The 14,983-nt window shown below is 47.5% G+C and overlaps 1 protein-coding gene and 2 long non-coding RNA genes across 8 annotated transcripts; all 3 read right to left on the bottom strand.

The window, feature by feature from the left end:
• LOC125757179 (uncharacterized) lies at window positions 1-5,573 on the bottom strand. 4 transcript variants are annotated; one of them, XR_007415109.1, is made up of 5 exons: window positions 5,290-5,573; window positions 4,231-4,764; window positions 3,083-3,171; window positions 2,202-2,290; window positions 1-1,323 (listed from the first exon to the last, which is right to left on the bottom strand). It is a non-coding gene; the product is annotated as an uncharacterized LOC125757179 (long non-coding RNA). The 4 variants fall into 4 exon arrangements; XR_007415110.1 differs by lacking the exon at window positions 5,290-5,573 and adding an exon at window positions 4,943-5,100; XR_007415111.1 differs by lacking the exon at window positions 2,202-2,290.
• A 24-nt stretch (window positions 5,574-5,597) lies between these two features.
• LOC119383252 (uncharacterized) lies at window positions 5,598-14,045 on the bottom strand. 3 transcript variants are annotated; one of them, XM_049412467.1, is made up of 6 exons: window positions 12,822-14,045; window positions 12,579-12,769; window positions 12,425-12,505; window positions 12,039-12,150; window positions 11,774-11,961; window positions 5,598-6,446 (listed from the first exon to the last, which is right to left on the bottom strand). In XM_049412467.1, the coding sequence occupies exons 2-6, from the start codon at window positions 12,678-12,680 to the stop codon at window positions 6,387-6,389; spliced, it is 543 nt and encodes a 180-aa protein (XP_049268424.1). In that variant the 5' UTR covers window positions 12,681-12,769; window positions 12,822-14,045; the 3' UTR covers window positions 5,598-6,386. The 3 variants fall into 3 exon arrangements, with proteins under 3 accessions (XP_049268424.1, XP_037507244.1, XP_037507245.1); XM_037651316.2 differs by having other exon boundaries at window positions 12,579-12,758; XM_037651317.2 differs by having other exon boundaries at window positions 12,579-12,749.
• Window positions 9,529-10,516, bottom strand: LOC125757178 (uncharacterized). The gene is made up of 2 exons (XR_007415108.1): window positions 10,249-10,516; window positions 9,529-9,652 (listed from the first exon to the last, which is right to left on the bottom strand). It is a non-coding gene; the product is annotated as an uncharacterized LOC125757178 (long non-coding RNA).
• Window positions 14,046-14,983: the final 938 nt, after the last annotated feature.

Raw genomic sequence — 14,983 nt, 5'->3', positions numbered from 1 at the left:
AACAGTTAACATTTTTATTGACTTTTCAATCAATGTGCACACAGTCACTTGAGCTAATGGTCATGGAAATTTAAGTATCGGCTAATACAAACTATGCAATAATTATACATCGTTGGTGATTATGATTCGTGGGTTATTGTGGAGCGAGGGCCAGGTGTGGCCAAAGAGCACAATGTGGTGTTAGAAGTGACCGATGGTTACAATGATAGGATGTAATATAGCTGTAAAGAGGCCTAAAATCACGCTAATAATTACACGTTGTTAAATTGCTTAACTTAATCATTGCGTCCTTGAGGCGATAAACAAACAGCAACAGTGGAGAAAATGTCCGATGTACAAATATAAGAGTTACACAGGGCAAAAATTCATGTGGCACACTTCGACAAAGCAATATGCTGATCCGATGCCCGACTGTGTGATTTGTCTATGATAGCAACAATTTCTGTAAGGTTCCATTGTCTAACGACCCTTGATATTTTAGTGCGCGTATTTACCTGTACAAACAGCAGAGGGGGTACACAGATTGAGAAGTACACAGCACTTCAAAGCGGATGCTTGTATTCATCGAATCGAAATGATTCAAACTGCATAAATTACGAGCACAGTGGGCTAGCACCGCGAACCAGCTTTATTGAGAGTCAAAACGTGGAAGCCTTTGCATTGGCCAGAGTGTTTTTTGGTGAGGGCAAACACCCACCCCTTTCCCACTTATTCACACTGTGCACTTTACCAGTGGCGTCGTGAGGTTCTAAATTTGTGATGAGCGACATGCAAAGAAACAGAGGCCATGTATGAAACTCTCGCGCCCTACAAGAGAGTATACACGAAAGAAACATGTCAGATTAACAGGCAACACCAAACGAGCACTTCAAACTTTCCAATACCAGCATCATTATACAACAAATCCGCTCAATGTGTGAAGCAATCACTCCGAGATCAGACCACCGGTCAAAGCCAAGTAAAGAAGTGCTCTAACAGACCCTAAGGGAGGATGTCAAAGTGGCGATCACTTCGGAAACCAAACCGCGTGACGGCGGACGCAAAAATGTAGGAGCTTCACAAGCAGAGCCATCATGACCTGCCACTTGAAACATTTTGGCGGACGCAGTCAGAAATGTGAGAGGACCGAGAACTTGTATGAAATTTGAAATCCTTGTTTGTGACAAGAAAACTGTTTTATAAGAATTTCGTTGAAATGCCGAAACAACCGCATTGCAGTACACTCTGAAGCCAAAGCCAAAGAGGTGCATCGAATGCTAAAAACACAATGACGTTTCACAAACTATAGGTGCAATGGTCGAAATAACCACCACGAATTCAAACCTCGCGACAGAGCCAAACGGACTTCTACCGATGCGACACGACGAATACTGTGCAAATAAGTTCAATGAACCAAAAGGTCTGAGTACTAACCTCAAAACAAAGCCAAGCGGGCTTCTACCGTTGAGACACGACGAATACTGTGCAAATAAGTTCAATGAATCAGAGGTCCCAGTTCTAACCTCGGGACAAAGCCAAGCGGGCTTCTACCGTTGCGACACGACGAATACTGTGCAAATACGTGAAATGAATCAGAGGCCCGAGTTCTAACCTCGGGACAAAGCCAAAGGGGCTTCTAACGTTGCAACACGACGAATACTGTGCAAATAAGTTCAATGAATCAAAGGTCCGAGTTCTAACCTCGGGACAAAGCCAAGCGGGCTTCTACCGGTGAGACACGACACTGTGCAAATAAGTTCAATGAATCAAAGGTCCCAGTTCTAACCTCGGGACAAAGCCAAGCGGGCTTCTACCGTTGCGACACGACGAATACTCTGCAAATAAGTTCAATGAATCAAAGGTCCGAGTTCTAACCTTGGGACAAAGCCAAATGGGCTTCTACCGTTGCGACAAGACGAATACTGCGCAAATAAGTTCAATGAATCAAAGGTCCCAGTTCTAACCTCGGGACAAAGCCAAGCGGGCTTCTACCGTTGCGACACGACGAATACTCTGCAAATAAGTTCAATGAATCAAAGGTCCGAGTTCTAACCTTGGGACAAAGCCAAATGGGCTTCTACCGTTGCGACAAGACGAATACTGCGCAAATAAGTTCAATGAATCAAAGGTCCGAGTTCTAACCTCGGGACAAAGCCAAGCGGGCTTCTACCGTTGAGACACGACGAATACTAGCTCAATGAATCAAAGGTCCGAGTTCTAACCTCGGGACAAAGCCAAGCGGGCTTCTACCGTTGCGACAAGACGAATACTGTGCAAATAAGTTCAATGAATCTGAGGTCCGAGTTCTAACCTCGGGACGAAGCCAAGCGGGCTTCTAGCATTGCGACACGACGAATACTGTGCAAATAAGTTCAATGGATCAAAGGTCCGAGTTCTAACCTCGGGACAAAGCCAAGCGGGCTTCTGCCGTTGCGACACGACGAAGACTGTGCAAATAAGTTCAATGAATCAAAGGTCCGAGTTCTAACCTTGGGACAAAGCCAAACGGGCTTCTACCGTTGCGACACGACGAATACTGCGCAAATAAGTTCAATGAATCAAAGGTCCGAGTTCTAAAGTCGGGACAAAGGCAAGCGGGCTTCTACCGTTGCGACACGACGAGTACTGTGCAAATACGTTAAATGAATCAGAGGCCCGAGTTCTAACCTCGAGACAAAGCCAAAGGGGCTTCTACCGTTGCGACACGATGAATACTGTGCAAATAAGTTCAATGAATCAAAGATCCGAGTTCTAACCTCGGGACAAAGCCAAGCGGGCTTCTACCGTTGAGACACGACGAACACTGTTCAAATAAGTTCAATGAATCAAACGTCCCAGTTCTAACCTCGGGGCAAAGCCAAGAGGGCTTCTACCGTTGCGACACGACGAATACTGTGCAAATATGTTCAATGAATCAAAGGTGCGAGTTCTAACATCGGGACAAATCCAAACGGGCTTCTACCGTTGCGACACGACGAATACTGCGCAAATAAGTTCAATGAATCAAAGGTCCGAGTTCTAACCTCGGGACAAAGCCAAGCGGGCTTCTACCGTTGAGACACGACGAATACTAGCTCAATGAATCAAAGGTCCGAGTTCTAACCTCGGGACAAAGCCAAGCGGGCTTCTACCGTTGCGACAAGACGAATACTGTGCAAATAAGTTCAATGAATCTGAGGTCCGAGTTCTAACCTCGGGACGAAGCCAAGCGGGCTTCTAGCATTGCGACACGACGAATACTGTGCAAATAAGTTCAATGGATCAAAGGTCCGAGTTCTAACCTCGGGACAAAGCCAAGCGGGCTTCTGCCGTTGCGACACGACGAAGACTGTGCAAATAAGTTCAATGAATCAAAGGTCCGAGTTCTAACCTTGGGACAAAGCCAAACGGGCTTCTACCGTTGCGACACGACGAATACTGCGCAAATAAGTTCAATGAATCAAAGGTCCGAGTTCTAACCTCGGGACAAAGCCAAGCGGGCTTCTACCGTTGAGACACGACGAATACTGTGCAAATAAGTTCAGTGAATAAAAGGTGCGAGTTCTAACCTCGGGACAAATCCAAGCGGGCTTGTACCGTTGCGACACGACGAATACTGTGCAAATAAGTTCAATGAATCAGAGGTCTCAGTTCTAACCTCGGGGCAAAGCCAAGAGGGCTTCTACCGTTGCGACACGACGAATACAGTGCAAATAAGTTCAATGAATCAAAGGTGCGAGTTCTAACCTCGGGACAAATCCAAGCGGGCTTCTACCGTTGCGACACGACGAATACTGTGCAAATAAGTTCAGTGAATCAAAGGTCCGAGTTCTAACCTTGGGACAAAGCCAAACGGGCTTCTACCGTTGCGACACGACGAATACTGCGCAAATAAGTTCAATGAATCAAAGGTCCGAGTTCTAACCTCGGGACAAAGCCAAGCGGGCTTCTACCGTTGAGACACGACGAATACTGTGCAAATAAGTTCAATGAATCAAAGGTGCGAGTTCTAACCTCGGGACAAATCCAAGCGGGCTTGTACCGTTGCGACACGACGAATACTGTGCAAATAAGTTCAGTGAATCAAAGGTCCGAGTTCTAACCTTGGGACAAAGCCAAACGGGCTTCTACCGTTGCGACACGACGAATACTGCGCAAATAAGTTCAATGAATCAAAGGTCCGAGTTCTAACCTCGGGACAAAGCCAAGCGGGCTTCTACCGTTGAGACACGACGAATACTAGCTCAATGAATCAAAGGTCCGAGTTCTAACCTCGGGACAAAGCCAAGCGGGCTTCTACCGTTGCGACAAGACGAATACTGTGCAAATAAGTTCAATGAATCTGAGGTCCGAGTTCTAACCTCGGGACGAAGCCAAGCGGGCTTCTAGCATTGCGACACGACGAATACTGTGCAAATAAGTTCAATGGATCAAAGGTCCGAGTTCTAACCTCGGGACAAAGCCAAGCGGGCTTCTGCCGTTGCGACACTACGAAGACTGTGCAAATAAGTTCAATGAATCAAAGGTCCGAGTTCTAACCTTGGGACAAAGCCAAACGGGCTTCTACCGTTGCGACACGACGAATACTGCGCAAATAAGTTCAATGAATCAAAGGTCCGAGTTCTAACCTCGGGACAAAGCCAAGCGGGCTTCTACCGTTGAGACACGACGAATACTGTGCAAATAAGTTCAATGAATCAAAGGTGCGAGTTCTAACCTCGGGACAAATCCAAGCGGGCTTCTACCGTTGCGACACGACGAATACTGTGCAAATAAGTTCAGTGAATAAAAGATCCGAGTTCTAACCTCGGGACAAAGCCAAGCGGGCTTCTGCCGTTGCGACACTACGAAGACTGTGCAAATAAGTTCAATGAATCAAAGGTCCGAGTTCTAACCTTGGGACAAAGCCAAACGGGCTTCTACCGTTGCGACACGACGAATACTGCGCAAATAAGTTCAATGAATCAAAGGTCCGAGTTCTAACCTCGGGACAAAGCCAAGCGGGCTTCTACCGTTGAGACACGACGAATACTGTGCAAATAAGTTCAATGAATCAAAGGTGCGAGTTCTAACCTCGGGACAAATCCAAGCGGGCTTCTACCGTTGCGACACGACGAATACTGTGCAAATAAGTTCAGTGAATAAAAGGTCAGAGTTCTAACCTTGGGACAAAGCCAAACGGGCTTCTACCGTTGCGACACGACGAATACTGCGCAAATAAGTTCAATGAATCAAAGGTCCGAGTTCTAACCTCGGGACAAAGCCAAGCGGGCTTCTACCGTTGAGACACGACGAATACTAGCTCAATGAATCAAAGGTCCGAGTTCTAACCTCGGGACAAAGCCAAGCGGGCTTCTACCGTTGCGACAAGACGAATACTGTGCAAATAAGTTCAATGAATCTGAGGTCCGAGTTCTAACCTCGGGACGAAGCCAAGCGGGCTTCTAGCATTGCGACACGACGAATACTGTGCAAATAAGTTCAATGGATCAAAGGTCCGAGTTCTAACCTCGGGACAAAGCCAAGCGGGCTTCTGCCGTTGCGACACGACGAAGACTGTGCAAATAAGTTCAATGAATCAAAGGTCCGAGTTCTAACCTTGGAACAAAGCCAAACGGGCTTCTACAGATACAAATTAATGAATTTTGAACAAATCAATGAATGAGAACGCCCCGTGATTAACCAATATAGAGCTAAAGTCAAAGAGGTGAAGGAGGTGGAAGAAGTGGACGGGAAGAGAGGGAAGTTGGCCAAATGCCTGAATTGTTTCCAAAGTGGATGTCAATGAACGATAGCGAACGATCACTTCGGCGCCCTATCACAGCTAGTATGGCCGGAAGGAAAAGTCGATGCGATTCGCCACTGAACTAGCAACGGGTTATGGTCGTTACCAGCGACAATGACAAGTGTGAAAACCACGATGTGCACCGAACCCCGTTGAAACAAGTTCGATCTATTCACGACCTAACGATACGATCAGAGGTTAGCTGCTGACATGGGCGATGTGAGCAAATGAAAATGCGCATGAACAGGCACAATCTATGCATTGCTACAAAAGCGCACAATGTAAATGTCCTTACCCTCACCGCCAAACATTTACAGATCAGCTCAGTGCTTATGACAGTTCTTTGGGTTGGTATTGAAACTGCTAGATGCCCCAGCCGTTGGCTGAGCGAAGCGCAGCTCTCAACGTGGGGTGGGTTGCTACACTGAACTGTTGACACAAGTGCAGCACATCATCTGGTCGGTGATCGAGCGACGGCGACTGCAGTCTTTGCGGAGAACACCCACACGCAGTGAAGACAGTGCAGGACACCAACAAAGTCTTGGAAACGTACGAAGATTTGACTGGTCCAGAGTCCCCAGTAGAACGGTCAGGCTGGACACAGTCAGGCTGGACACAGCAAATGCCACGGACGTTACTGATGTCAATGAGCGGGCTGGACCAATCTTCTGTAGCGCGCCACACGCCAGAACACGCTGGGAGCCTGAAACGACAGGCGAGGTGCGTGTTAGTGTAATTCGAAGAATCCGAAAACACAGCCACACTGTCATTCCTGCGCACAGGTGAAAAAGAAAAAGGCAAGTCTAACAGGGAATGCCGCTGTAGCCAACATTTCTGCAAATGGATTTGTCTTCGTCAAAGCAGCAATTAAGCGAGGTCCCCTTGTAGAAACGATGGCTCCAGCGACATTTCCTGTTGGAGATGCCAGTTCCGCTCATAATAAGCGGATTTGGGCTTTTTTCACCGAGTCGTTCGTAAGATTTTACCGTATCTAGTCGCGTTATTTTTTTTTTACAGGGGAGCTGCTTAAGCTTGGCAAAGCTCCGTTGTCCTCCCGAATTAACTGGTTGACCGAGGAGCAGCCACGTTCAGAGAAGACTGGGAACTCAGCCTAGCTATACCAAGGCACGCAAAGCCAACAAATGAGCACAACAGTGTAGCAAGGGAGTGGGAGAGGGAAGTGAGGGTGAGGGTGAGTTATGAGAAGATGAAGAGGAAGGAAATGAGAAGGGGAGAGGGTGAAGCATAGCATAGCCATGAAGAGTATAGTATAGCAAGGGATCGGAAAAGGAAGAGAAGGGGTAGGCCACTAACTCCGCTGTTTCCTCAGTCTTCGCACTATACTAGTGTGGAGACATTTTAACACGAAAGTGTTTTATGCCGGGGTCCACCGCGGCTCCACTGACGTATTTCCGTTGCGGATATGACGCAAAATATACACTAACAGATGGCAAAGAAAGAAAAAAAAACTAGACGAAAAAGTTCCGTTGCCGGGAGTCGAACCTACGACCCCTCTCCGCAGCGCGCGGCGCGAAACCACTCGGCCACAAAGCGCAAGTTCTCTAGATTATTAACGGCGAGCTATTTATATACACTATTTACCATTGGCGGTACTCAGAGCTCGGTGGCTCCAGCGTGTTCTTGTTATCACTAGCGAGATGGCGCGACGGGCGCGGAGGGCCCGTCGCGCCATCGTGCTGCGATGAGAGTGCGCCTCTACAGGGGGTGCCTCTCGTGCGCGCGCGCTCATGTCATGATGGGGGTTGTTTGTAGGTCTTGTGCTTTCACCGCAAGTTTCCATTGACGTTACAGGGAGCACGAAGGGCACTTCGCTCGCTGCAGCGGCCGCGTTTTCGAAAAAAAAGCGCCCTGCTCACACACAAATAAGTAACAATAGACCATTTGCAAAAATCTGCAAGGCGGCTTTCCTGCAAGGTTATTTTCCAACCAAAAATTCTCAATCCCTGACTGCTTTTCTCGCTCATTCTGTTTTTGCTTCTCTACCCCCCCCCCCTTTTTTTTTTTCTTACGAACGACGGGTGCCTTGTCCACCTAGCGAAGGCTGAGGGTTCGTACGAGGCGGCCCCTGTTTGTGTCCTTCTCTGCCTGGTCCTTCGTCTTTCGCGCTGTTTCCCTCCAATATGTCGTACCAACTCGCCCAAGTAACCACTTTAGCTGGGGAAAGAGGTCGTTTTGTCGTACTCGCGTGCCTTCACTGGAATTAGGAGCGGTGAAGTACAATGAGCGAGAAAACCAGTCTATGACGGAGAGCTTTTGGTTGGAAAACAACCTTGCAGTAAAGCCGCCTTGCAGATTTTTGCAAATGGTCTAATAGACCATTTGCAAAAATCAGTTGTTAGTTCGCGCTCGTCCTGTTTATGTTCTTTTTGTACGTAGCTGCTTGCAGTTCTTCGTGCGACATTACAATTTGTTGTTATAGCATTCATTTCTTCGCCCTTCTGGCGAAACAATGCACAATAAACGCTCAACTACCCCTGTGAAGGCATGTTTCACTTTCGTGTTATACAGATTCCTATGAAAGGGGGATAAGCCATGTTTTTTCATATTTTTTTCGGGGGAGGGTGGAGGCTTATTCGCGCTTTTCCTTCAAATAGTTATTTTAGTGCATTTGTGGCCCCTATCAAAATGTTTAAATTGCGTGTATGCGTGTATGCGTACAAACACATACACGAACTTACACAAAAGGTGGTTTAATGAAGTTTTAGGAAGTAATTTGAGTGTTCCAGGTTATTGCTCATGGCTGTACATAAAATTCATACATGCAATCAGATAGTGCAATACAGATTCAATTCCGCTAACAAAACAAAGGCAAGTAATAAACGATATGCGGAATAAAGTTAGGCGGAATGGCCAAATAGCAGGACTGTGTAATGCAGAATTCTGTGGAAAGAGTTCGCGAAAAAAAATATTGGAACACATTTGTGTGCAAAACACGTTCAGCGCGTGGACCGTGTTTATGACGGAAAAACCTTGTTTATAGTAAGGATTCTATCCTCCTCACGAATGCGTAACTGACAAATAAATGGAATGGAAGAATTTTAGCCCGGCAGCCTCGCAACACTCCGCCCAAAGTTCCATAATAGCCAATTAGAGCATAGGTCAAGGAATCTAGGTGTTTGCATTAAATATGTACAGGCTGTTTCACGCTTAGGGGAAAACTCGGAGCGCATTGCAATGTGCTTCGAATTTTCCCCTAAGTGTGAAACAGCGTGTACAAACGGAGCTGACAGTCTCCGCACTTGATTTTCATTGACATCGGCTGCTGGGTGCGGACTCCAAAACGAGGAGGAGGGCGAAGTTGCGAGCTTCACGTGTCAGGGGTGGAGGACGATACAAATAACCCAGGTGAAAATATTGCAACTGGAAAAAACTGGCCCCAGCTGGGACCAGTTCAACTGGTTTATGGTCAAATTCCCAGTTGGGACCCACTGGGACTGAATTCCCAACTGGGACCCACTGGCAACTGGTCCCAACTGGGAATTTGACCATAAACCACTTGACCTGGTCCCAGTTGGCACCCACTGACAACTGGTCCCCACTGGGAATCCTGCCATAAACTACTTGATCTGGTCCCAGTTATTTCCAGTTGGCAGTGGGTCCCAGCGGGGGCCAGTGGCTCTTACTGGGATCTCAATAAGAGCCAGTTGCCCGTCGCAAATGGTGTCCCATTAGGAACTACTGTCTGAAGCTGGTCCCATTAAAAATTAAACCTGATGTGGCTATTTAATTCCTGGGGCTCCAGTGCAAGATAAAAAAAAACAACCTTTGATACTCCATCAAATGTTTATTTTACAAACATTACACAGCACTCAAATTGTTTTGTGTTTGGCGGCAATCCTAAATTTTTTCCGTGAGATTCACGTACCCGTGACCAATGGGAGAGCGTTCCTGCAAAATAATAGGTAACATATGTTACATGCATGTCTCAGAATAGCCATATCAATTTATTATACACAGTAGACCAGCCTTCTAAAAATTCACACTACGAACACTATTCCAGAGATCATGCCGGATGTAATCCGTTTTTTAAGTCGCTTACCTCAGCGCCAAAAACATAAGAACTACGGGAAGTAAGGCGATCGAAAGCATCTTTGTTTCCACTCGAATGTATGTACCTACAGATGCAACAGGTTCGGGAATATCCATTTGCAGTGCAAAATATGGGCCCCTTTGCGCTTTCTTTAAAAGTCGCGGACGGAGCTACAAATTTGCGCGAGTATACTTTATAGTTATTTAGCATACGGTTCAAAATACTACTGCACGGCACTCGTTTTCTGTGATGCTCCAAAACAAATGGCAGAAAATTAGCAAGCACTACGCACAAACCCCTAAGCAAACATATTACAGAGCAGTGCCCAAAGAACTTGTTTACAATGCGGCGTTCCATCGTCTGAACACTCAAAACACTTTGCATTGCATTATATCAAAATGTTCTCTAGGATATTGAACAACTAGCACTCGAAGCATAAGTGATATATAGTTACCTTCAAACGGCTGCATCGCCGACAAGGCGCAGGCTTGCACTGCATTCCGCACACAATGGATCCACATATCCGTGTTGTCACAGGAAAAAACACTTGTCCGGCGTTCACCCATAAAGACTTCCAGAGACGAAACTGTCGGACACTAATTCGACAAAATCTAAATTACGCACGCCATGACTGCACGTTCCTTTTGAAGAACAGCACAACTAAGCACCGCTTCCACGGACCACCACCACAGAACACGTCCAGCACTCGGCAGCTAGCCCTCGTACACATGTGGTGTACGAAACTAGTACGGCTGTGGTTCTAAATTTTCTGCCTTTATTATCGAGCTTCTTTCTTCCATTAAATAGTGCGGAATTGACATGAAATAATTCTTTTCAGTTTATTTTATGTGTAATCTTTATGTTTCATTACTTTACTGCTTCATTTGTTTGAGCGTATGAGATACGAAACTGATGTGACGGCTGTCGAGGCAGTTGGGGAGAGAGCAGAGAGAGCGTGGCGTGCGTTTGTGTCGGCAGCATGTCGGCGGCAGTCTTGGAAGTGGTAGCTCTCGGCTCTGCTCGATGTTTTTTTTTTTTTTTTGTCGTACGGAAGTAATCTCTGTGCTGCACGCAAGCGAATCGAGCAGGCATGCTCTCAGTGAGACAACGGCAGTATTAACATCCCCACGTCAATCGGGCCCGCTTCGCCTGCGGGTATCCGCGATGGACGTAAAAAGATTGACAACAGCAAGGACAGCAGCGAGGACAGCAGTACTGATGCTAAAGCAAGCGTACGTTTGAGTGCACTGTGTTGCGCATTTGCGCAACGGAATAATTGACGATAATACACGATTTTAAAAAATACATATCAGGTCAGGTAAGACTGTTTATATTATTGTAATGGGGTTAAAACAACGCGAAGAGGAGGATGACGTCTAAACAAGAGAAGATAATTCATTTGCAAACCATGAGACGCCATTTTCTTATTCTCTTATCGTCCTATCATCTGTGTTCATAACGGCCCCTTACAATACTAGGCCAGTGATCAGGTACCCTTCTGTGAGTATGACACAAAAAACTCTTGGATAAAACCCATTCACTCAAGTACAGCAATGCTACGTCGTATACAGAGTTCAATTTTTTTTTTCGTTCACTCTGAAGAATCGTACAACCAGAGTAACTGGTCGCACTTCGAGTTAGCGTACAATTGGGACCATTTGCTTCCAATATAACTGGATATGGTTTCCAACTGGGACCAGCTGCCTCCAGTTCAACTGGTCATGGTTCCCGTTGGTGGCCAGTTGAGTTGTAACTGGGACCAGCTGCTAACTGGAACCAGTTGCAATTGGAATCAACTGGAACCAATTGAGTTATAACTGGACCAGCTGCTAACTGGAACCAGTTGCAACTGGAACCAGTTGGTATCCAACTGGGGCCAGTTGCCCGCAACTGGGACCATTTGATCCCAGTTAACACCAGTTGAAACCAGTTGGATTCCCAGTTACACATTTTCACCTGGGAATGAAGTCTTTTCCTACCGTCTGCAAAGGTAGTGGCCACGTCTCATCTCCCTGGATGTCGCCGTCAGTGAAGCAGTGCGAAGGTGGCAATAAGTTCGGCCATACGACGAGTGGTGCCCCGAGGACCACAGGAACGTTGGCGTTAGAACCAATCTGCTGGAGCCAGCTCCATGTCTTTGTCACAGGTAGCCATGGACTCTGGGAAGCTGTAACGACAAGTGACGAAATTGTTAAGCACATGTAAACACAGGCACAATAAGAGTTCTGTGAGCGTGACACCTACCACAAAATTTCACGAGTAGAAGCGATGTGCAGTCTCCCTCGATGACGCCATCAGCGAAGCAGTGCGAAGGTGGCAGTAAGTTCTGTAATGTGATGTGTGCTGCCCCGGGGACCTCAGGAACGTCTACATTAGAACCAAACTGCAGGAGCCAGCTCCATCTTGTCACGGGTAGAAAAGGAAGGCGGGCGCGGTGAGGCTGCAACGACAGGCGGCGGAATCGTTAAGCACATGTAAACACAGCTGAAGCAAGAGTTCTGCAAATTTGACACCTACCAACAGAATTCCACGAGTAGAGGCAACGTGCAGTCTCCCTCGATGACGCCATCAGCGAGGCAGTGCAAAGATGGCAGTAAGTTCGGTCATGTGGCGTGTGATGCCCGGGAGACCTCAAGAACGTACACATTGGACCCAATCTGCAGGAGCCAGCTCCATGTCCCGGGTAGCAGCGGAAGACAGACGCAGAAAAGCTGCAAAGACACGACGGAATCGTTAAGCGCATGTAAACACAGCTGCAGTAAGTTTTGCGTACGTAATATTTACCATATGGCGCTTATTGAAGTCCCTCCTGCTGACAGGAGTATCGGCGGTTGAATGTGGAAGTGCTGCCGACACTGCCACAGGAAGGGTGGTGTTCAACGTCATCTCCACCGTGGACTGGGACTGGACTGCCTTCGATGCACAGCTCGTTCAGGAACGGGACATCCGCCTGCCCTGGTGTATCTGAATAGGTGCTAAAGCCGCTTGTTAAAAATATGGAAATGAAAAATACGCGCTCACACACACTATGTCCAGAATAATGTGCGGCGCTCCATGGACTCCTCCTGGAAGGTCGGCGGGACTCGAAGAAAAGCCTGAAAGTAAACCTTAAAACTGCATGGTAAGCATAACACCGTGAATAAGCGGTATCATGAGAAACACAGCGACCAGGAAAAGCAGCAATAACGAATGAAACCGCGCTGTAAGGTGAACGCCACGTTCTACAGTACGGTTAATCAAAAGCTGGCGAGGCAATTCCGAATGCCGTTTGCTTCCGCGAAACCACATTTCGCTCGAGCGCACTATCGCACGCGGGCTACTCGACACGAAATAGTGGTCGCTTCACAAAAGACATGCGGAACGGGTTCAATGTTCCCGACGAAATCGAAAGAGGACACCTGTCATATCCTGCCTATCATGTTCGCTAAGGCTGAACCTCTATGCGGCGCGCCCCCCACCCGTACCCCGTCCTCTTCGATTCCGTCAAGGAGAAGACCCAATATGGCTGCAACAGCCGGCCACCAAAACTGGGGGCTCTGATTAGACACCAAAACTAACTGCAACCTCGCCACTCTGTTGTTGGGATGATACTCGCCGCAACGATGGATTCATGTGCTGGTGCTCGGATGACTGCCGTGGTCACACGTCGATGTATGGCAGCCCACAGGTACAAGGCATCTGAAACGTTCAACAAACACACTTTAGAATACTTCCGTAGGAACAACTGGTATACTCACCGTGACGAGGTTCGCACGCGTGCGTGGGCCGTGTTCCAAGAACTCGACCAAAGCGAGCGGCGCGTTCAACCAAGTGTGCGATATGTGAGCACCACAGTAATGGGCGAAAAGACTACCCGCACACGCACATGAAGTGCAACAAGGTTGACGGCCACTCACATTGGCTGCAGCAGGAAGCGCTGACCTGCAGCCCGAAGGAGTTCAGCAGCACTAACAAAGCTATCGAGCTAACGAGGCAATTCCGAACGCTGTTTGCTTCCTCGAAACCACATTTCGCTTAACAGAAAACCGCACCTCACTTCAACTCGTATCGCGCGCGAAATACCTAATTACGAAATAGTGGTCAAGGTCGCAACGACATTCGGAACAGGCAAATGTCCCTGACGAAATCGAAAGAGGACGGCTATCAAGCTACCCTGCCTAGTGTCAGCTGCCTGCCTAACTGTGAGCTATGCCTGAAGCTATATGCGTCGCCACACCAGCGATGCCAGGGGCGTAGGTAGAATTTTTTTTTTTTTTTCGGGGGATGGTGGGTGGGGGGGTGGGGCACCTCCTTGATCTGAAGTGCGGGCCGGACAAGCAGATGTGGTCGAGTGACATTCTGTGCTTTGTGCCATGGCAAAATATTTCGGGGATGCCCCGCCACGGTGGTCTAGTGGTTATGGCGCTCGACTGCTGACCCGAAGGTCGCGGGATCGAATCCCGGCCGCGGCGGCTGCATTTTCGATGGAGGCGAAAATGTTTGAGGCCCGTGTGCTTAGATTTAGGTGCACGTTAAAGTTGGTTTTGTAATGGGCTTTCCTGTTCCCATGCGCAAATAATTTGTTTTCTCTGCAATTAATTTGTTTTCTCTGCAACGTATCACCAGAATGTGTTTTCTCGGTATTGCGAATGACTTATTTTCATGGTACTTCGCGTTGAGCGTCCATTTACTCGGTCTGGCGGAGCAGATAAATCTACAATGCTCGGTGCTGGTTTCTGGCATGGCTAATGATTTTTATACTTACTTCCGTATGGGACGCGTTGGCTATAGACATATCTCAGCATCGGCTTCTTCCCAATGTCAATTGATGGCGTAAATGAGATGACGTGAGATTGATTAAGGGGAATCTTTCGCAACCACTAAGCTGCACCGTGCGCATGACAAATAGAAGTATCCTTTCCCCCGTTTTCTGCGAGTGGCACTGAAGAAAACAGTCTTGTGGCGTACGTGGACGGTCATTTTTGATATTGTAAAAGAAATAAATGAGAAAATCAATCGCAATGCCTTGAGATATAACAATAAAAACACCGGACATCGACACCAAATCATACTTGCAATGACTCAAGGCAAACAACAATACATAGAAGTACCCCTGACGCACGGGCACTTTTGAAAGGCCATCGAGTCGATGGCCGTCGAAACGCCACAACTCTATCGACTCGTTTGAGTTCTCCTACCGCTGCGAGGCC

This window comes from Rhipicephalus sanguineus, chromosome 2 (assembly GCF_013339695.2).
Source record: "Rhipicephalus sanguineus isolate Rsan-2018 chromosome 2, BIME_Rsan_1.4, whole genome shotgun sequence".
NCBI lineage: Eukaryota > Metazoa > Arthropoda > Arachnida > Ixodida > Ixodidae > Rhipicephalus > Rhipicephalus sanguineus.
Note: the sequence above shows the minus strand (reverse complement) of the source record. Positions and strands in the feature narration are given on the sequence as shown.